The 22,474-nt window shown below is 56.2% G+C and overlaps 1 protein-coding gene across 12 annotated transcripts in view; it reads right to left on the reverse strand.

Annotated features, from left to right (window-relative positions):
* DYSF (dysferlin) overlaps nt 1–22,474 on the reverse strand; it is a 263,140-nt gene that overhangs the window by 90,810 nt on the left and 149,856 nt on the right. For 9 of the 12 annotated variants that reach the window (XM_075931062.1, XM_075931054.1, XM_075931056.1 and 6 more), the window contains 6 exons: nt 18,138–18,231; nt 17,067–17,144; nt 10,710–10,891; nt 8,934–9,074; nt 7,290–7,319; nt 3,370–3,396 (listed from right to left, as the gene is read on the reverse strand). In XM_075931062.1, the coding sequence (XP_075787177.1) occupies nt 3,370–3,396; nt 7,290–7,319; nt 8,934–9,074; nt 10,710–10,891; nt 17,067–17,144; nt 18,138–18,231 (552 nt within the window). Of the gene's footprint in view, nt 1–741; nt 787–3,369; nt 3,397–7,289; nt 7,320–8,933; nt 9,075–10,709; nt 10,892–17,066; nt 17,145–18,137; nt 18,232–22,474 lie in introns of all 12 variants that reach the window. The other 3 variants (XM_075931053.1, XM_075931058.1, XM_075931052.1) reach the window with 2 other exon arrangements.

The following is a 22,474-nucleotide window of genomic DNA, read 5'->3' on the forward strand; positions in this document are numbered from 1 at the left end:
CTTCTGTTTCCCTTTCGCCCCTTTAACCTCTGCCGGGGGAGGGCGGAGCGGCGGAGTTGTGGGCGGGGTTAAGGGTTGTGGGCGGGGACAAGGGGAGAGGGCTACCGAGCCATGGGCGGGGCACAAGCAGTCACCAATCAGAGCTTCCCTGCTTCTCGACCCAACGGGGCACTTGGAATGTGGGAAACCGGCAGGGCCGTGATTTTCCCGTGGGAACACGCAGCTCGTTCCCGGGCAGGAGGAGACGTCGTGGGAGGCGGATGCAGGGGAGGGCCCATCCGCTCTCCAGTGATTTCTCTGGGGCGATTCCACCGCAGGGATCTGGCCCACTGACGCTAATGGAGCCCCCCAATTTGCACCCCTTGGGGATCCGGCCCTTTACATCAGGTGGCCTGTTGATTTGGATAGAGCACCCCGGATTTACAGTAGCTGGTGACCCGACCCCCGGCTCCACTGGAGCACACCAGTTTGGCCCTGGCATCCTGGTTCAGCCCTATGGCCTGGCTCTCCCGTAGCCGTTGGGTGGCCTTCACCATGGGCCTGGCGGGCAAGAAAAGTGCCGGGAAGGGCAGTGAAGACTTCAGTGCTACCGGCCGCGGGGCCTTTCCCCTGGCGGCTCAGCTGGCCGGTCTGGGCAGGCCATGGGGAAGGAGCCGGTTTCCATGCGGGGAAGCTCTGTTGGGACTTTGCTCAGGCCCCGGACACGTGCAAGGAGGTCGGGGGTCGGAGACCGACTGGTACCCATTGCAGGAGCCCCTCGTAGACGGCGGCAGGAGCGCCTAGCTGCTGAGCGCCCATCCCAGGAATGGCCGTGGGGGAGAGAAAGCAGAGAGGCGGTTACGTTTCCCCCGCAGAGCTCAAGTCAGCCCCTGCAAAGCATGTCCCTCTCCTCCGGAGCCAAAACACCGAACCCAGGACCCGCGGCACCGGGAGAAGGGCTGGATTGCACACAGAGCGGCTCAAAGCCCTGCCTTGGAAAATGCTGAGGAGACGGAAGAGAAACAAGGGGGCGAGGGCTGAAAGCCCCCGGTTCCCTGGGCTGCTTATTCCCCGCAGCCCGATTGGTGAATTGCCGGCGCCCCAGATGGCCAGCTCCTCAGGCTACGCACCCCGCAGGCTCTCCTCTTCCTGGGCGCCCCAAGTAGAACCCCAGGGCTGGCGGAGACCTCAGGAGTCATCGCGTCCAGCCCCCGGCCCAAAGCAGGACCAACCCAACTCAATCAGCCCAGCCAGGGCTTGGTCCAGCCAGGACTGAAACACCTCTAGGGATGGAGATTCCACCCCCTCCCTAGGGAACCCATCCCAGGGCTTCCCCACCTGCCTAGGGAAATTGTTTTTCCTAATATCCAACCTAGACCTCCCCCACTGCAACTTGAGACCATTGCTCCTTGTTCTGCATCTGCCACCACTGAGAACAGCCTCTCACCAGCCTCTTGGGAACCCCCCTTCAGGGAGTTGCAGGCTGCTCTCAAATCCCCCCTCGCTCTTCTCTTCTGCAGACTAAACAGACCCAAGTCCCTCAGCCTCTCCCCGTAGGCCATGTATTATTTTGCCCTGCACAGGGTTCTGAATATAACTGAAACCCACACGCCTAGTGTGGGTCACTGTCCCACGCAGTGGCACTTAGACCACAGCAACAGATAAGAACGAGAGACCTCTGCAGCACGTGCTGAGAGCCAGCTGGCTTTTAGCTCCTATACTTAGCTCCAGAGATCCCAGGTTCAAATCCACCCCGTGTCCTATCCTAGACCCCCTCTTGGACCACGAACCCCTCACTCCGAACCCCAGACTTCCAGAGATTCCAGAGTCCTTATGCCTCCCCCCATGAGAGTGGCGTCACAAACACAGGATACCCTGGAGAAGCACCACGGGGTCAGATACCTTCCCCAGAGACTCTGAGACAGTGAGGAGCATCCCACATTGTTAGAACCAAGCTTGGTGGGTTTTCATAGCATTGGACCATCAAATTCCTGTCTCACCACCCTCCTGGTCACCATCCGCTGGACTTTCTCCAATGCGTCCACATCCTTTCTGTAGTGGGGGCCCAGAACTGGAAGCAATACTCCAGATGCGGCCTCAGCAGCGCCGAATCAAGGGGAAAAACCACTTCTCTAGATCCGCCGGCTAGCTTTCCAGCTCCCGGGACTCCCAGTTTCCCTGGGCCAGCTGCCCACAGAGGAGGCGGGTGAGCAAGCCGGGAACATTTCAGTGTTTCCAAACCAGAACCTTGTGGAACTTCCCTTCCTGCTGCTTGGCTTTGGGATGAGAACACACGACTCCCTGCTCCGTTTCCAAGCACGGCCCCTCCCTACCCGCCGCCCTTGGGGGGAAGGAGGGACTCTCCGGGCCTCACGCGGCTCTTTGGCCTGGCCGCGGCGCCGCGGACGTTGGCGCGACTTCGCCCCTTCAGCCCAGCCGAGGGGCTGAACGTGGCCACGGGCCGCGACCGTGCAGCCCACCCGACTCCTCTCGCGACTGGGAATGGGCCCGCACCAGCTCTAAAGGCCCCCCCACTCCAGTCCGGGCCAGAGCCAGGCCCATGTGCCCTCCCGTCTGGGGGCGGTTCAGAGTTAGGCCAGCCTTTGTGTTTGGCCTTTCACTGCTGCAGCGGGTCTAAGGCAGCCTCAAAGCCCCACACAGTGCCCACCTCAGGGCAGACAAATCGGAGCCAGGCCCTGCGCTTTCGGGGGTCCCACAGCGGCTGTCTCAACCGTCCTGTGGACAGGAGGGGCCCAGGGGCCTGGCAGAGGGAGTTGCCCCCCCCGATACACACACCGTGCTGAGGGCTCCCGCTGCCTCCCCTGTGGCTGCCGCGCCAACCCCATGAAATCCGGGCTGCGTAAGTTGGGGGCGGGGCTTGGGGAAGGGGCGGAGCCTGCGGCAGGGGGGTTGCTCCAGACCCCTTGGCCCCCCTCGGCACGGCCCCGCCTTTCGGGATGTGGATCCAAACTTCAGAACCCGGGCTGGTCTCCCGCGCCCACCATCGTGCAACTTTCCAAGCCACCCACGTCGTCAGCATCGCACTCGGGGGAGAATCCGCCCCGGAGTCAGGGGGCCGGAACAGCTGTCGAGCGGGGGGTGCTGAGAGCCAAGGAGCCCCACTGTACCCCGGGATACAATGGAAACCCCTTCAAGCCAACGGCGCGGCAGCCCCCCGGTTCTAGCATCCCTGCCCAGAGCAGGGGCCCGGCCCAAAGCCCTTCAGGACTCAGGTGCCCTGCCAGGCACCAAAACCCACGTTCCTCCCGTTCCTCCGCTGAGGCGCCCGGGTGCAAAGCTAGCGCTACCCGGCCTCCACCTCGGAGCCATCCCTAGCCCGCGCAGGGCAGGGCTGGGGGGGGCAGACCATTGGCAGAGCCGTAAGCTCACCTCGTCCAGGCTGGCGGACAGCTCGCTCTGCGGGAGGAAGAGAGAAAGGACAGTAAAACGAGCATTCGTCACCCGCGCTGCACCCCGGGGACCCCCAGCGGCCGTTTGGAAAGGAGCCCCTGGGGGAGAGGGACGCTGCGGCTCCGGGCAGCCCAGGCCACGGTGCACCAGTCACGCCGCCTGGCGTCGCGCATGCGGGACGGGACGGCCTTAAGAGCTGGAGCCCCACCCGGCTGGGGTCACCGGCGTCCTTATAAAGAGCAGTGGGAGGGCGCCAGCTCGGGTGGCCTGGAGGGTGGGGGGAGACAGGGCCATGAAGTCCCTGGGGTGCCCGGCTGTCCCTTGACGTTGCAGTGTGGGAGGTCTAGCTAGTAAGACGGGGGTCACCGTTGATCGGGATCTACTGGTGGATGGCGGAGCCTGTAACAGGGCGTCCTGACTGATTTGGCTGGGAAGGTCTCAAGTACCCGCACGTCAGCTGCCCCACCCCCACGGCTGCGTGGCTTCTGCCCCCGGGAGCCTCCTGCTTGCTCTGCAGGGTGGGGAGGCAGAAAAGGGGGGGCCACTAATGTCAGGGTGTCCCCTTCCTCCCTCCCCAGTACCCCATGTCCACAGAGGGAGCAGGGCAGAGCTAAGGGGGTAGGGGTAGGGTGGGGCCAGGCCTCGAAGGAGGAGCGGGGTGGTGGGACAAGGGTATTTGGTCTGAGGTAGATCCTGGGTTGACACATTGAAACAGTGACCTTGTGCTTAAAAAGGTTAGAGACCCCTGTGTTAGACATTAGGGGAAACGATTTCCCGAGGCGGGTGGGGAAGCGCTGGGCTGGGTTCCCTAGGGAGGGGGTGGAATCTCCATCCCTAGAGGTGTTTAAGTTCCGGCTGGACCAAGCCCTGGCTGGGATGATTGAGTTGGGTTGGTCCTGCTTTGGGCCGGGGGCTGGACACGATGCCTCCTGAGGTCTCTGCCGGCCCTGGGGTTCTAGGATTCAATTTCACAGGTAATAAAGTCTCGGGGGGGGGGGGGGGGGAGAGAACCGTGTCAGTCTGCAGCTTTAAAAACAACGCGGAGGCTTGTTGCACCGTAGAGACGAACATATATTGTCGTATCACGCGCTTTCGTGCGCAAAACCCGCTTCCTCAGAGGAGGGGATCATGAGCGGAGAAAAAGGGAGACCCTCGGAATAAGAAAAGAGAGAGGAAATTGTAGTGCCCGTGCTAAGGAGGCGAATTAAGTGGGCTGGAAGTGTCCCGTACTTGGCTTTTGGGGTCAGCGGGGCGTTGAATGTAAGGAAAGCTGCTCTTATAATTGGCCGACCTGTTCAAGTCTTTGCCCAGGCCAAGTGAGGTGTCCGATTTGAATATGAAAGCCACTTCCACCCTCTCTCTCTCTGAGGCTGGGGAGTGAAATGCCTATGTAGAAGGACGGCGGCTTGTAAATCCACAGGTGAGTGCCCAGACCGGTTCAAGCTTCCCCCGCAGGTTTGTGTGTTACCGTGGCGAGGATCTGACTCGTGTCCATTCATCCTTCGGCTCAGGGACTGGCCAGTGTGGCCAGGGCAGACGGGCATGGCTGGCACAGTTCCCATTCGAGGATGTGCGGGTGGAGGAGCCGCTGCCACGGCGAGGGCTGGGAGGGTGTCGCGTGAGTAGCGGTGTGGGCAGAGCTGGCAACAGAGTTTGTTGCAGATACTCAAAATGGTGCAGAATTGACGTGAATGGGCAAATGTGACGCCTTCTCGCGTGGCCTGAACAAAGACTTGAACCGGTTAACAAGCTATAACGCCAGCTTCCCTTCCATGCAAGCCCCGCGGACATCAAAACATTTCCAGCCCTCTCAATTAGCTTCATCAGCACCGGTCCTCCAGCTGACGGGCGCTTTCTCCTCTTTCCTCTCCCCCTGCTTAGCCTGAGGGTCTCCCTTTTCCCCCCCACTCACGATCCTCTCCTCCGAGGAAGCAGGCTGTGCCCACAGAAGTACGTGATGCGATCTACATCAAGGCTACTCAACACGTGGCCAATGGGACACATGCAGCCGTGGCCCGTCTGTTTGTGGCCCACGGTGACGTTTGGGTTTACATGCGGCTCAACACACGGCCCGCGGGTGGGAGCCAAAAGAAAAGAGTAGTCAATAGAACGGTCTTCTGTTAAGATGCATTTAAGTAGTTCAATTCCTGGACTGTCATTGCTCATTCAAAGTGCTGTCATGCGGGTGGAAATGGGGTCACTATCGCATGTTATTAATATCAGCAGAACGGACTGGAATGGGGCCCATGCGTTGTGTACTCTTGCCTTAATCTTTGTATTCATGCCCGTCAGTGTGAAAGAAGCTATTTGCATATATTTGCATGTCTATGCAACCACGCTTAAGTTGCGAGGAGTCCTGTGGCACCTTATAGACTAACCGAAGCGTTGGAGCATAAGATTTCGTGGGCAAAAACCCACTTCAGCAGGTGCCATCCTGCCGCAAAAAAATTTCAGGACCAGACTTCAAAGAAACTGCTGAGCTACGGTTCATCTTCAAGTTTGACACAATCAACTCTGGATTAAACAAAGACTGTGAATGGCTTGCTAACTACAAAAGCAGCTTCTGCTCTCTTGGAATTCACACCTCTAGATCAGCTACTAGAAGTGGGCCTCATCCTCCCTGATTGGATCCACCTCGTCATCTCCAGCCTGACCCTGGCCTGCATATTTATACCTGCCTCTGGAAATGTCCACTACATGCATCTGACGAAGTGGGTCTTTGCCCACGAAAGCTTATGCTCCAATACATCTGTTGGTCTATAAGGTGCCACAGGACTCCTCGTCGCTTTTGCAGATCCAGACTAACACGGCGACCTCTCTGATACTCCACACTGAAGTTGGCATCTGCTGAGTATCATTGTGGCCCCCGGGGCTTCCAAAGTTGAGTAGCCCTGGTCTAGATCGATTTATTAGTCTGCTACAGGACAACTCGTTTTTTTGAAGTTATGGACTCGACTCACCTCCCCCCTCCCCCCTGAGACTCTCTGGCCATCATTCATTTCCTCGTCAAGATGGAAAATCTCGGCCTTTCCAAAGTTTGACTGTTTATTGAACCACTTTTCCCCTTGGCTACGTCTACACTGGCATGAATTTCCGGAAATGCTTAAAACGGAACAGTTTTCCGTTATAAGTATTTCCGGAAAAAGAGCGTCTACATTGGCAGGATGCTTTTCCGGAAAAGCACTTTTTCCGGAAAAGCATCCGTGGCCAATGTAGACGCACTTTTCCGCAAAAAAGCCCCGATCATCATTTTCGTGGAAAAGACTACTGGGCTGTCTATACTGGACCTTTTCTGGAACAGTTTTCCGGAAAAAGGACTTTTGCCCGAACGGGAGCAGCATAGTATTTCTGGAAAAGCAGCTGATTTCTTACGGTAGATCGTCAGTGCTTTTCCGGAAATTCAAGTGGCCAGTGTAGACAGCTGGCAAGTTATTCCGGAAAAGCGGCTGCTTTTCCAGAATAAGTGGCCCAGTGTAGACACAGTCCTTATGTCTGGGGCCCTACCAATGTCACCGCCACGACAAAGGGCTTGCGGATCGGGAAGTAAGCCATCCCCGGGAAAGCTGATCTCCCCCGTCCTGATGCAGCTCCTGGCTGCAAGCCCCCACTGGAGAGGGGAAGGACAGGCCTCCCACTGCTGCAGGAAGCCCCGATGCTGCATCGGCCCCCAAGCTCCCTGAAACTGGAAGGGGCTTGAGAACACGGTTCTGACCCCCCCTGCTGCTGGGGGTACTCCAGCCGGGGAACTGCATGTCCCCACTGCCAGAAAAGGGACCCCCCGTTACAACCCCCGGGGTGCAGCTCCCAGGATGCTACTGGGAGTTGGTGGGACGTGGGGCTCTGGCCAGCTGAAGGGGCGTTTCAGGCCCTCGGCATTGTCAACGCGCCGGGAGCATTACCTCGAAGCCCGGGATGTGGTGAACGGCCGGCTGTGGAGAGCAAAACACACACAGTCACTGAATGGTCCCGGCACGGCTGCCTCTTACCGCACCGCCCCTGCACAAATCCACGGGGCGCCCACGTCTGGAGCACTGCGTCCAGACGCGCTCTCCTCGTCTCCACAAAGAAACCTTAGCAGTGGAGAAGGTTCAGAAAAGGGCAACAAAAATGATAGGACGGGGGGGGGAGGAAGGGAGTTGGAACAGCTGCCCTCTGAATAGAGATTATAAAGACGGGGACTTTTTAAACGTAGAAAAGAGGAGTCCGGGGGGGCTAGGATAGAGAGCTATAAAATCACGACTGGTGTGGAAAAAGTGAATACGGAAAAGTTCCCATAGCATAAGAACTTGGGGTCACCAAATGAAATGAATCGGTAGCAGGTTTCAAACAAACACAAGGAAGTTTTTTCTTCCCGCAGCGCACAGTCAACCTGTGGAACTCCTCGCCAGGGGATGTTGTGAAGAGCAGGACTTGAACAGGGTTCAAAAAAGAAACTAGCCTGGTCTCTGGAAATGATACCCGCTACCAACACAACAAGCGTATCAAACTCAGTCACTTCCATCGGCCTCACACAATCCCTTCACTGGCACCAGTTCCCGCTGGCGTGGCTGGCAGCCGGCCGCCATCCCAGGCTGCTCCTGCTGGCCGGAAATGTCACCTTGGCATGTGCCAACATCAACAGCGTTTGCTGGCCAGCGGGCCCGGGGCGCCCACGCACTGGGCAGCTACTCTTGTTCCCTCAGGCGTTTACGGCTCCTTCTCTCTTCCCCGGCCTGCCCCGGAGGAGCCTCCCCTGCAGCCACCGCCGCCCCGAACTGCAGCCCCAAGCCCCTCCCAGGGCAGACCCCCGGGCTGTACAGCAGCAGGGCCTGTCGGTCCCGCGCTCGCCCGCAGCAGGGCGGGAGAGAGAAGCAGCCGGGAGGAGGGAACTCAAGGAGCCACCTGGGGAAGCAGCCGTTTCCCTCGCCTCCCCTTCCCCTGGCCAGGCCCGGGGAGCAGCCACGCCCGGGGCCGTGGAACACCACCGGGAGGTGACGGTGACGTGGGGGGGGACCCCTCCAGAAGCTCATGCCAAGCTCCCAGGGCTGATTCTGAGGGGGCTCCACCGTGGTCCCCACGTAGAGCTCCTAGGTGGGGGTGAGGGGCACACAGGGCTCCGAGCGCTAGCTCCGCCCTCCCATGGGCTGGGAACCCGCTGCCGGCTGCTTCTGGGGTGCAGCCTGGTCTGCGGGGCCAGGAGAGGCAGGAAGCTGCCTTACCCCCCCCCCCCTGCACTGCTGCCCGGGAGCTGCTGAAGGTCGGCCCCTCCGGCCCCCCCAAAGCCGGAGCCCCCTCCCACACCCCAAAGTTCCCCTCCTCTGCCGCGCCCCGGAGCCCGCACTCCAGTCACGGTGCGTCGGGTCGCGGCGTCCGCCATTTTCTCCACCAGGGTCGTAAGAAGAAACGCCGGCGCTCGGGTTTGGCAAGAGCCTAACGAGGCCTCGAACGGCAGGAAACGCCTCCCTGCGGGTGTCTGCCCACCGAGCAGCAGCCAGGACTATAGGAAGGAGGCGCCGGCCCAGCCCACCCTTGGACCCCACCGGGCGGCCCCTTCCGAACCTCACCTTCTCCCGCCGAATCAGCTCGAAGGCGGCGAGCAGCTCTCCTGCGGGCCTGCTCCCCCGGGCGACCGGGTGCCAGGACAGCCGCGGGGAGCGCGCCGAGCTGGGGGTGCAAATGCAGCGGCCCATGAACTCGTCCGCACCCTGAAAGCAACACACATACGGTCACCGCCCAGCACGGGGTCTTCCCTCATCCGCCTCCTTCTTGGCTTAGGTGGCCACCCCGCACCCGTCCCGCTTGCTCCCCGCTGGCCAACCCCGCGCCTTCAAATAGCAGGAGTTGGGCCAAAACAATCCTCAGGTTAAAAAACCAGGCAACCTTTTTTTAAAAAAAATCATAAATTTGGGGGTGTTGAAATTTGCCTTCTGGCTGTGGAGCCTTTTGGGGCCGTGTTCTTCAGCGTCTCTCTGTGACCCTCCTGGCTAGAAACGTTCCTCTTTGGAAAAGAAACGGTGAAAGTCTCACAGAAGCACCTGACTCCAGGAGCTGGGGCTTTGCGTAAACGGTCAGCGATCAGCACACGGGCAAGACAATCACAAGCGTTGGCCAACAACCGGTCAACTGCCCGACGGGATTCCCAAGCCAGGACGCCCAGGACTATGGGAATGGGCGCGACATTCGGCTTTCAAGGGGGTTTTCTGTTTCCCCCCAATATTTGGGAGAGGGGGCGGGGCGGAGAGGGGGAGGGGTTTCAAGAAGAAAGGAGCAGCAGTGCGGAGCAACATGCCAGTAGTTTTAATGCTCTGTGTGACAGTAGCATGTGGGACCCATTGTGCTCAGGTGGGGGGGGGCCCTAAGGCCCAGGGGCCGCATGTGGCCCCCAACTTGCCTGGATCTGGCCTGCGAGACTCAGGACTCCCCGCAACAGCACTGGGGAGTCTGGTACTCCAGCCTCCCCCACCTCCCGCAGGGCTGGAACCCACAAAATCTACTAGCCCGGACCCCCAGGCCGTGGTGTGTGAGGGGAATGTGGGGAGAGTCTGTCTGCTTCTCACTCGGGGGCCACCTCAGGGAGGGTTGCTGGTGCTTCTCCCTCGTGGCCCTCGACTGATTTTTCGGTGGGTCCCTGCCCTCCCAAAAAGGTTCCCCCACCCCATGGTGCGAGGCGCTGCACAAACTGAACACAAAAGACCGTCCCTTCCCCCCAAGAGCTTGGGCCCAGTTCTCCGTGGCAGCGAGAAGAGGGGAGCAGAACCAAGCAGGGGGGGAAGGAGGGAGGGGGCAGTGGCTGGAGCCCAAGGGAGCGAGTATGGGCAGCGTGGCGCTGAAATGAGGGCCCCCTTGCGCAACGTGCTGAGCCAACACTTTGTGAGACCCCGGCCCGGCCCCCCGAAGCGCTTGGGAGCGAAACAGAAATCAAAAGGGCTGGGGGATTGAACCGGCGCCCTTCCCACCTTCCCAGAGAGCCTGAGCTCATCCAGAATTGGGCCCTTGTTGCCTGGCCCCGGTTCAGGGCTCACACCGCACCCTCAGAGTGCTGCCCATGAACCTTTATGGGCAGCGCAAGTGTCGGGCCGAAGGCACACGCAGACACGGAGGGCTGGAGTAACCCATCACTCAAGCCTACTCAAGTACATGCGTCTGGACCCTATTTCCCTATATGGCCCCGGGCGCCACCGTGAGGGAGGGAGAGCCAGGCCACGCTCGAGGGAGGGGCACGGCACCGAACAGGTTGGGCCCAGCTCTGCTGTGACAAGGGCATTTGGGCCCACGCTAAACGCCTCTGCTTCAATCCAGCCCAGGGGACGTGCACGTCCGGCACCTGGCAACGCGCTTACGTAGGTGTCGTGGTCGTAAATCTCCACCACGATGCTGGGGGGGGTGTCGGCCACATTCTGGGGATCCCCGAAGATCTCGATCTCATAGAAGACGAGAGTCTGGTCCCAGGTGGGGTTCAACGTGTTCTTGGCCACCACTGTCTTCTGGCTTTGGTGGAGGAAGGAGACGATGGCGTAGGGATCTGCAGAGGAGGAAAGTGAAAAGGGCAGGAAGTAACGGGAGCACGTAGGCAGGGCCGTGTCTGTCCACTCAGAAAACAGGAACGGAAAGAGTGAGGTTTAACGGGCAGCAAAATAGCCTGCTGCATAGGAAAGCTAGAAAGTGCGGCAATAGACCACCCAAGGCCAGCTAGGATATCTTCAATGATCAAAAGAGAGTCCTACACAAAGCGGATACTAGGTCCAATGCCAAAGGATGCCTATAAATAAAACACACACAAGGATGTAGGGGCAAAGTTAGAAAGGCTAAGGCACAAAACGAGATTAAACTAGCTAGAAAGATAAAGGGTAACACAAAACTATTCCACACACATATCAGAAGCAAGAGGAAGACCAAAGACAGGGTAGATCCATTACTCAATGATGGGGGAAAAACAATGTGTCTAAACTACATCCCTCTTTCGAAAGAGGAACGTAAATAGACAAATCGAAAAAACCCTTTTTTGGAAGATCCTGTACTCCTAAAACAATGAAGTTTAAGGTTTACAGGAACTTCTGAAAAAGGGGTTTGTTTGTTTTTCCGAAAGAACCGCATCTAGACGGTGGTTTCACTTTTGAAATACCCATTTTTGAAAGAACGCATGGCTGCCATCATGCAAATGAAGCGTGGGAAATTCAAATTCCGGCTTCATTTGCAATTTCGATCTGTCTAATTTACATCCCTCTTTCAAAAGAGGGATGTAGTTTAGACATACCCCCATCATTGAGTAGGAGAGAGTCATCATTCAAAATGATTTGGACAAACTAGATAAATGGCCTGAGGTCAATAGGATGACGTTGAATAAGGACAAATGCAAAGTGCTCCACTTAGGAAGGAACAATCCATTTCTCACACACAGAATGGGAAGTGACTGTCTAGGAAGGAGTCCTGCAGAAAGGGATCTAGGAGTCAGAGTGGATCACACGCTAAATATGAGTCAGCAATGTGACACTGTTGGGGAAAAAAAGCCAACGTGATTCTGGGAGGCATTAACAGGAGAGTTGTGAGCAAGCCACGAGACGTCATTCTTCCGCTCCGCTCTGCGCTGATTCAGCCTCAGTTGGAGACTTGTGTCCAGTTCTGGGCCCAACATTTTGAGAAAGTTGTGGAGAAATTGGAGAAGGTCCAGAGAAGAGCAACAAGAACGATGAAGGGTCTAGAGAACATGAGCTGTGAGGGAAGAATGAAAGAATTGGGCTTGTTTAGTTTAGAAAAAAGAAGACTGAGAGCGGATGTGAAAGCTGTTTTCTAAAAGGGAGTTACGAGGAGGAGGGAGAAACATTGTTCTCCTTTGGCTTCTGAGGACAGAACAAGAAGCAATGGGCTTAAACTGCAGCAAGGGAGGTTGAGGTTGGACATGAGGAAAAACTTCCTGCCTGTCAGGGTGGTTAAACACTGGAGTAAATTGCCCAGGGAGGTTGTGAAGTCTCCATCACTGGAGAGATTTAAGAGCAGGTCGGACAGACGCCTGTCAGGGATGGTCTAGACGGTGCTTGGTCCTGCTGTGAGGGCAGGCGACTGGACCCGATGACTTCGCAAGGTCCTTCCCACGCTAGTGTTCTAGGATTCTATGAAAAGAGACAAACTCACAATCCTACTTCCTTGCAAATCGATGCGTCTTCTGCAAAAAGGGTGAATGGGCACCCTGGGGAACGCAGCCCAGAAAGCACGGCTCCTTCTCGCTCTGAGCCCCTGACATAACCCACTGGCCCCCAGCAAGTCAGGGGCTGGGTGCTCTGTATTCCCTCCTACCCCCTCCCCTGTGCTGAGTTCCCAGCTGATGCAGCTGTGTTTAATGAGCTGGGCTCTTTGGGATGCCACGGGCTACGCTATGGCGAGGCCGAGCCTTTTCCACTGGTGCGTTTTTTCCAGTCCGAAAGGCAGCCGAACGCATGCCCATTAACAAACCCCCATGTGTTGGGAACAGAGTTAAAAAAAGCGGGGGGGATGGGGGAGGGAAAGGTGCCTCTCTAAAGCCCTTTTGTCTGGACCCGGGGGTGTACGGGAGGCGTTATTTTTATAACCGTGCCCTTAATGAAGTAGGCTCTGTTGCAGCGAGCGAGATCCCAAGTTCGCGCTGTAACGTTTTGTCGCTCGCGTTGTCTTTGGCTGTGGGGTTTGGGGTTTTTTTTTATTTCCTAAGGGACGCCCTCTCTCCCCAGCCAATCGGGAGTCAGGAAATCACCCTCGCCAAGCCGGCCTGCCTCTCTTTGAAACAACACGCCCTTTGTGGGAGCAGAGAGGAGAAAGAGTTTGGGTGGACCTAGACACTGTCGCATTGTGTGCCTCTTTCGCAGCTCTGCCCGGGCCCGTCTGAAAAGAAAGGGTAAAATAACACCTAGGATCCCCTCCCCGCCCCGCTGCCGTAGCCCAGTGAGTCAGAGAGCTGCCAAAGGACTAGACTGGGGGCGGGGGGGTTACCGCAGCCTTCTGGCGTCTACAGCGGCGAGAGAACCCGTTTGTGTGTCTTAATACAAAGGCAGCGAGTGTTTCTTGTCCAAGGGTGAGCGCAAGGGACTGGCTGGCAAAGATGTTTGCATTCTAACACAGCCGCTGCTGCGCACGTACGCAGGAAGAGACGCTCCCTGCCCTGAAGGACTTGCCAGCGAAATCAGGGGTGAGCAATCAGTCTTAAAAAGGGGGCCACTTCACACATTTCTGAAGTGCTGCCCTGGAAGGGGCGGGGCCTCCGGCAGAAGGGGCGGGGCTTCCGGCAGAAGGGGCGGGGCCAGGAGACTTCTCATGCTCTCCTGCCCACAGACCCCGATTGGCCTGGGGGTGCAAGAGCATGTGAAGATTTCCCCACCCAAAGCCCCGGCACCTACAACTGGTGGTTCCCTCTCGGCGCCACCGCAGGAGGAGACTTTCCGTGGGGGAGCGCGCAAAATCTCTCACCCTCTGTCCCCGCCCTACCAGCGGCGCGCGGTGGCCAGAGAGAACCACCAGCTGTTTTAAAACAGCCAGCGATTCCCTCTGATGCCGTGCACCCCTGTCAGGGGGAGGAGACTTTCCGTGGCCCCCCCAACCCCAGATCTCCATTGACCTGGGGGCGGGGGAGCGGCAGGGCGCTTGGCGAGCCGGATCCAGGTCGCAGAGGCTCCTTTGCGTACCCCTGATCTAAACAGACAAGGGAAAGAAAGGTTTTTACCACTATGGTACAGGGTCACTGCAGCACAGAGACGCAAACATCACACACAGAAATTAACAGCAGATCAGAAATTGAACTCACGTCTTCTGAACAGCTGCCCAGTATCTTAGCCACAAAACCATCAGACTCTGTTTCCAGGAAGCTATTTGCCATGAGGCCAACAGAGTCCAAAGCTAGTGGTCACCATGAAAAGATCAATATTTACGATTAATTACTGCACAGTGACTATAAGAATTTGCAAGGTATTGCCTACTCCAAATGGTGGTATCTCGCATCTACTGTCGCTGTCCCTAGAACATCTCTGTGTGACTAAGAGGGGATAGGACAGAGCTCTATAGAATCATGACAGGTGTGAAGAAAGTGAATAAGGAAAATTTATTTATTTATTCCCGTCACATAAGAACTAGGGGGTCACCAAATGAAATGAATAGGTAGCAGGTTGCAAACAAACCAAAGGAAGTTTTTCTTCATGCACCACACAGTCAACCTGTGGAACTCCTTGCCAGAGGATGCTGTGAAGACAAGGAATTTAATAGGGTTCAAAAAAGAGCTAGATAAAAAGGAGATTAGGTCCATCAATAGCTCCCTATCTCTCCAGATATAAAACACCATGCATCTGGCATCTAGCTGGGATGAAATCGTTCCCGGTAGGCATGTTTTAATGCAATTAAAAAGACAGAATACAGATGCTCTTCATTCCAGGAAACTCTGGTTTTGAGTCCCAGCTCCTTTAAATTCCTCGTGTCTTTATGGGGGGGAAGAGGAGGGAGATGGGAGGGAAGGGGGCAGAGGAGGATTTCAGGGCTGATGAGGGAATGGGAGAAGGGACGTTCTTGCTTCATCCCACTTCAAGCTATGGCTCTTTGGTAGAGTCACTGGTGTTTTGTTCACATTAAAGTTGCCAGGCCAGACTTCCAGAAGGAGTTCCCTTTTCAAATTCTATTTGGCACCGGAGGAGGGAGGGTGGGGGACAACTGGAGTAATGAGTCTGGTTTTGGGACCCCCCACTACTGAAAGGAATTGGACATATTGGAGGCAGGACAGCAGGAGGCAATGAAAACGATTCGGATGCTGAAGCACATGACCTACGAGGAGAGGCTGAGGATTTGGGGCTTGTTTAGTCTGCAGAAGCGAAGAGTGAGGGGGGATTTGAGAGCAGCCTGCAACTCCCTGAAGGGAGGTACCAAAGAGGCTGGAGAGAGGCTGTTCTCAGTGGTGACAGAAGCAGAACAAGGAGCAATGGGCTCAAGTTGCAGAGGGGGAGGTCTAGGTTGGATCTTAGGAAAAACTCTTTCCCTAGGCGGGTGGGGAAGCACTGGGCTGGGTTCCCTGGGGAGGGGGTGGAATCTCCATCCCTAGAGGTGTTTCAGTCCTGGCTGGGATGATGGAGTTGGGGTTGGTCCTGCTTTGGGCGGGGCGCTGCACTCCACGACTCCCGAGGTCTCTGCCGGCCCTGGGGTTCTCTGATTCTCCGAACAGACCAAACGACGCCTTGGTGCAGAGCCTCACCCGAAATGGCTGGCACCTTGGCACCTTCCATCCAAGCCTGACGCCTTGGTGCTGCAGCCGCTCACTGCAGAGCCACGCTCGGATTCGGATGGGGGCGGGGTGACGTGGGGGGGGCTGTCTGCTCTGTAACCCGGAGTCCCCCTGCGCTGACTCACCCACGTATGGATTGGCCCAGACACCTAGTTCCAGCCTGAGCAGATACTGAGGCTCTTCCCAGGGGGAGAGACAAAGGGAGGGAGGCAGAGATGCCACCTGGCCGGGGAGCAAGGCCTGGGGGCTGGGCAGTGTTTGGCTGGAAAACCATGAAGAGAACAGACTAAGCAAAGTGCTGGGAGTTGAAGGGTCTAGGTACCCCTGCCCCAAGGGGTCTAGGGCTGCCAGCCCGACTCCTGTAGCCACACCACGTCCGTGCTGGGCCGTATCCTGGAGACACCATAAACCCCCTCTACTCTACTGGCTGTCAGTCTCGTCTTGCTTTAGATGGGGTGCAGGATCGGGGGGGTCTCCGACCTGCCGCCACAGGGGGCACCTTGGAGGGGAGCCCCCAAAGAAGAGTCATAAGAACGGCCGTACTGGGTCAGACCAAAGGTCCATCTAGCCCAGTATCCTGTCTGCCGACAGTGGCCAGCACCAGGTGCCCCAGAGAGGGTGGACCGAAGACAATGATCAAGCGATTTGTCTCCTGCCGTCCCTCTCCAGCCTCTGACAAACAGAGGCCAAGGACACCATTTTATCCCCTGGCTAATAGCCTTTTATGGACCTAACCCACATGAAATTATCTAGCTTCTCTTTAAACTCTATTATAGTCCTAGCCTTCACCGCCTCCTCCGGCAAGGAGTTCCACAGGTTGACTACACGCTGTGTGAAGAACTTTCTTTTATTAGTTTTAAACCTGCTCCCCATTAATTTCATTTGGTGTCTTCTAGTTCTTCTATTATGGGAACTAATAAATAACTTTTCTTTATTCACCCTCTCCACACCGCTCATGATTTTATAGACCTCTATCATATCAGTCTCGTGCAGAGTGAACCCGGGCCTGCCCCAAAAGGTTTAATCTCTGCCCGCCGGGCGCAGCATGGGAGTCTGGCACGGATTAGTGCTCAGGGAAGAGGGGCTATCGCCGGCTCTCGGTCTCGACTCCCAGCCCCGCTGCCGCAGGCACATGCCCGGGGCCTGGCCGAATCCAGGTAGCGTGCCACTTTTGACAGCCCTGTCCTTGTTTATTCAGGGCCTCTGAGCTCTCTGCCCTCCAGCTGCACCACCGGCTTTCGGCTTTATCCCACAGCTGTGAGTGGGGCCCCCGGACTCAAGGGGTCCTGGCCTGATGGTGGGTTCTGGCTGCTTCCTCGCCGACGAGTTCTGCGTCGGTCCCCGGCAGCCGGGCACAAACCCCCTCTTGGTTCAGTCCGTGCCAAGAGCAACCCGCAGAGAGCGCTGACATCCGCCTGACAGCTCCCGGACCTGAGCAACCGGCGCGCCCGCAGTGACACCCGGCGCTTACCTGAAAAGCTGTCCTTGTCCATGGCCACCAGATCCCGAGCTTGGTACATGTAGCACCGCAGGTGGTAGCGGTTTCCGTCTTTATGGAGAAACAGGGAGGAGAGAGGCATTCAGAGTGGCCCGTGACGGGATGGCGTATCGGCGCTCATTACGCCAGCGGCTCCTCTGTGTCTTTCGACCCTGGGTGTCAGGTCTTGGGCCTAAGGAAGCCAACCCAGAGTAGCCCCATTCGCAGCAATGGAGTGACTCCTGATTGACCCCGGGGCAGAATCTGGCCTGCCGACTGCACTACCTAGGGCCTCCCACTCGTGATCCCCATATTTTTGGGCTCACCAGAGCAGCAGAAATGCACCGGCGCCGGCGCAGTGGAGAGGATCAGGCCCTGAGGCGCATGGGGTGAATTTTCTCTCTAGCACTTCCTAGCTAGGCTGTGCACCTGCACAGAGGGGTCCCTGCCCCCCAGCCTTAGAGTTGGGGCCACACCTCAGCCACATGAGGGGGGATGTGAGAGCAGCCTTCTACTCCCGGAAGGGGGGATCCAAAGAGGCTGGAGAGAGGCTGTTCTCAGTGGGGGCAGATGCAGAACAAGGAGCAATGGGCTCAAGTTGCAGTGGGGGAGGTCTAGGTGGGATATTAGGAAAAACGATTTCCCTAGGCGGGTGGGGAAGCGCTGGGCTGGGTTCCCTAGGGAGGGGGTGGAATCTCCATCCCTAGAGGTGTTGAAGTCCCGGCTGGACCAAGCCCTGGCTGGGCTGATTGAGTTGGGTTGGTCCTGCCTTGGGCAGGGGGCTGGACCCGATGACTCCTGAGGTCTCTGCCGGCCCTAGGAGTCTGTGGCCGAAGATACACCTACACTGAGAGCCAAGCAAGGCTGCTGCGTTGCGGATGGAAATGAGTTGAACCCTCAGGGACTGGAGACAGCAGGGAGATAAGCTGGGACATTGACATCTATGGTGAAATTTCCCCCTGTGCAGAGAGACCAGCACAAAACCCAGGCACCCTCGGGCTTCACTCGATCCCAGCTGCTACCCGGGCCTGGTGCATTTCACCCCCGACACCCTGCAGGACTTACAATCAAATATGCAGGAGATGGTGGGTCGGTTCACACCGAAGCTCAAGGTCGAGACCGATTTGCCGTCGTCGCTCTTGTCGTCCGTCACGCCCCCCTGAAGGAGATAGAGACGCAGTGTGAGGCCAGCTTGGAATAACCCTCGGTGACCTACAGCCGCAGCTCAGGAGAGTTTACAATCTAGAAGGGCCACGTGCTGAGACAGGACGCGTGTGGCATTTTCATTCCAATCTAGGCAGATACACCACAAACAGGGCACACGCTAAATAGAATCGCAGAATCATAGAACACTAGGACGGGAAGGGACCTCGAGGGGTCATCGAGTCCAGTCCCCTGCCCTCACGGCCGGGCCAAATACTGTCTAGACCATCCCTGATAGACATTTATCCAACCTGCTCTTCAATATCTCCACAGATGGGGATTCCACAACCTCCCTGGGCAATTTATTCCGGTGTTTAACCTTCCTGACAGGCAGGAACTTTTTCCTAATGTCCAACCTAAACCTCCCTTGCTGCAGTTTAAGCCCCTTGCTTCTTGTTCTATCCTCAGAGGCCAAGATGAACAAGTTTTCTCCCTCCTCCTTATGACACCCGTTTAGATACCTGAAAACTGCTCTCATGTCCCCTCTCAATCTCCTCTTGTCGAAACTAAACAAGCCCAATTCCTCCAGCCTTCCTTCATAGCTCATGTTCTCTAGACCTTTCATCATTCTTGTTGCTCTTCTCTGGACCCTCTCCAATTTCTCCATGTCCTTCTTGAAATGTGGTGCCCAGAACAGGACACAAGACTCCAACTGAGGCCTAACCAGCGCAGAGCAGAGCGGAAGAATGACTTCTCGTGTCTTGCTCACAACACACCTGTTAATGCAGCCCAGAATCATGTTTGCTTTCTTTACAACAGCATCACACTGCTGACTCATATTCAACTTGTGGTCCACAATAACCCCTAGATCCCTTTCTGCCGGACTCCTTCATAGACAGTCGCTTCCCATTCTGTATGTGTGAAACTGATAGATTATAAACTGGCTGGCTAAGAGGTCTCCACATGAATTATACAAGGGCATGCGGAGGCACAGGGTCTATGCTCCCTCGGCTGCACGTGGAAATCTTCCTTTAGGAACGCTGAAACTCCACAGCCATGGAAGGGATTGCTCAAAGGAACGTACCATCGCCGGGCCCAAGTGAGCGGGTTGGATAAGAGAAACATCCCAAAATCTGGCTGCTTCTTTGCCTCTACCCGGACCTGCCTTTACTCTAGATGTCAGTCTGGAATTGCGCTCACACACATCAGTTTTTCTCATCGGGTTTTGCGCTTGGTGGCTTCGGTTGGTGTGGGAGAACCCTGAGAGTGGCATTTCTCCCAGCCTTTCTGCTTCCCGCCACGCCTGGGACAATGGCCCAGGAAGATGCATGAACGAGGAGAACAAACAGAACTGAGTCACATCTCCAAACGCCCTCGTCACCCGTGGGAATCGCCCCCCAACCTGCTGGCCCAGCGCTTGCCTTTGTAACCAGCTGGTGCCATACCCATGGCTTCTTTGATGTAATTTAGAGTCACCCTCTGATTATGGCCTCACTCTGCTAGAAACCACAAGGAGTCTTTACCCCAACCCAAATAGACCAGCAAGTGGAGGGAAAGTGACCAAGGTCCTAAAGGAAGTCAGTGTCAGAGCCAGGAACGGAGAACACCTTAGCCTCTGGAGCATGCTGCCCATCTGACTTCCTGGCTGTCAGTATCCTACACACTAAGGTCACTTCAAAGTCAACTGCGACAGCAGGGATTCTCTATTTCTGGAGCCAACAGAAAGTCACCAATGGCAGTATAAGGCCTAGGACACACAGATGAGCCTCTCGGACCCCATTCGCCACAGCCCAGTTCAGGCAGATAAGCGGCCCTTCAGTCACATTGTTCTGTTTGAAAGATCGCCCAGCACAGGCAGTGAAAGCATTTCACTAAGTCCCCCCGTGACTAAAATAAATGGAGTATGAACGCTGTTAATGGTGATACAGAGGGTGTCAAACGCAGTGAAATACGCCACTTGAAAGGATCCGCGCGTAACCCGGGCCAACGCTTCTCCCTCGGCTTGTTTTCGCGTGCGCCTGCCGGCCCTTGATCACTTCCTAATTGCCACGTGTGACTTGAAATATTGAGTTGCAGGAAGAGGCGCGTAAAGATCCCTTCCTGGCTAGCGTAAATTGGCTCATTACCTGCTTCCAATTATCAGGGGTTCGGGCCAGACGGGAGGGAGCTGTTTGACAATCGGGCCGAGATGGATTTTCCAGAGTCGTGAGCCACGCGGGCCCAAGAATACGTCACAGAGCTTAGGTGGTCTACAGAGCCCTTGGTGCGTTCCCAAAAACTCCAGGGCAGGAAAAAGCCATTCCCAGGGCATTGTCCGCAGAGGAAGCGCTGGGGGCTGTGGTACGAGATATTTACAACAATTAGACCCAGCGGACTGCTCCAAAAGTTACCTCCAAAGTTTCCTTCTCTCCATCTCTCCCACCCCCTGCCAGGAATCCGTAGGGCGGAGGAAAATGCAACCGGTGTCTCAGGAATGTGGTGGGAACTGAATCATCCGGCAGTTATTTTTATGACCTTTTCAGCAAGCATGCAGGACGGCCTGCAGTTCAAATGCTCCAGGCTGCAAAAGCTTCCGAATCCACATGGGGACATTCTGCGGCCACGCCGGGGTGCTGAACCCGCAGGCACTGAGCCAAGCCAAGGCAAGTCAGATCTGCGGGGGGGAGGAACGGGACCCCACGCAGGAAGGGCAAACTCCAAGCAAATGACAAAGAGAGCCCACGTATCCCAAGGCAGGCTTGGTGTGGGTCACAGGAGAGGGAGAGCCGTGGGTCTGAGCCAATGACATTTAATAAGGACAAATGCAAAGTGCTCCACTGAGGAAGGAACAATCCGTGTCTCACACACAGAATGGAAAGTGTCTAGGAAGGAGCACGGCAGAAAGGGATCTAGGGGTCAGAGTGGAAGACAAGCTAAACAGGAGTCAACAATGTGACACTGTTGCAAAAAAAGCAAACGCGATTCTGGGAGGCATTAAGAGGAGTGTTGTGAGCAAGACACGAGACGTCATTCTTCCGCTCTGCTCTGCGCTGGTTAGGCCTCCGTTGGAGTCTTGTGTGCAGTTCTGGGCAGCACATTTCAGGAAAGATGTGGAGAAATTGGAGAGGGCTCAGAGAAGAGCAACAAGAATGATGAAAGGTCTAGAAAACATGAGCGATGAGGGAAAATGGAAAGAATTGGGCTTGTTTCGTTTGGAAAAGAGAAGCCTGAGAGGGGACATGAGAGCAGCTTCCAAGTACCTAAAAGGGTGTCACAAGGAGGAGGGAGAAAAATTGTTCCTCTTGGCCTCTGAGGACAGGACAAGAAGCAAGGGGCTTAAACTGCAGCGAGGGAGGTTTAGGTTGGACATTAGGAAAACTTCCTGCCTGTCAGGGGGGTTAAACACTGGAATAAATTGCCCAGGGAGGTTGTGGAATCTCCATCTCTGGAGATACTGAAGAGCAGGTTAGATGAACATCTATCAGGGATGGTCTGGATGGTGCTTGGTCCTGCCGTGAGGGCAGGGAGCTGGACTCAATGACCTCGCGAGGTCCCTTCCAGTTCTAGTGCTCTATGGTTTATGATCCAGTGGAAGACAAAGAATCAATACGCTTGCTAAGGAAAAGTAGCATGAACACTTCACTGTGGGGAACGAAGCAATTCCTAGCTCATGAGGAGGGAAGGCAAAGCCGGCGGGTGGAGGCGTCTGTGTTGCTGGGGTATTCGTAGTGTAGGCAGGGAACTGTGCTGCCTGCAAAACCCCCAGTTAGGAGGGAGAGAGACGTGTGTCTCCACCACAGAGAGGTGATGGCCGGCGAGCCAGCAAGTGGATGCTGTTGCTGGACCCTAGAGGGGGAATTCAGGTGCTGTTGCTCCTGAACTGTGACAAACCAAACCGGTAATCTCATCAGAAAATGGTACCAAGGTCATGGGACAGAATCCAAGTTCCATCAGCCCATGCTGATTGGCATTAATTACACTACCCTCCTTCCATTTGCGGGTGAGTGCCGTATCAGCCACTCCATTGTGTGGCTGGAGACTGAGGTCAGACTGGCAGCCCTATAATAGCCCAGCTTGCTCTGTTTATCCCCTTTCAATATTGGCACAGCAGTAGGGTATGTCTACATTGCAACACTATTTTGAAATAACGACGTCCGTGTCTACACGGCAGGCAGTTATTTCGAAATAGGGTCCAAATACTGTCAAGCTGGAGGACTTTTTACTCCGACTCCTGTAACCCTCATTGTATGAGGAGGAAGGGAAGTGGGAGGAAGAGTGCT

The sequence above is a fragment of the Pelodiscus sinensis genome, chromosome 5 (assembly GCF_049634645.1).
Source record: "Pelodiscus sinensis isolate JC-2024 chromosome 5, ASM4963464v1, whole genome shotgun sequence".
Classification (NCBI taxonomy): Eukaryota; Metazoa; Chordata; order Testudines; family Trionychidae; genus Pelodiscus; species Pelodiscus sinensis.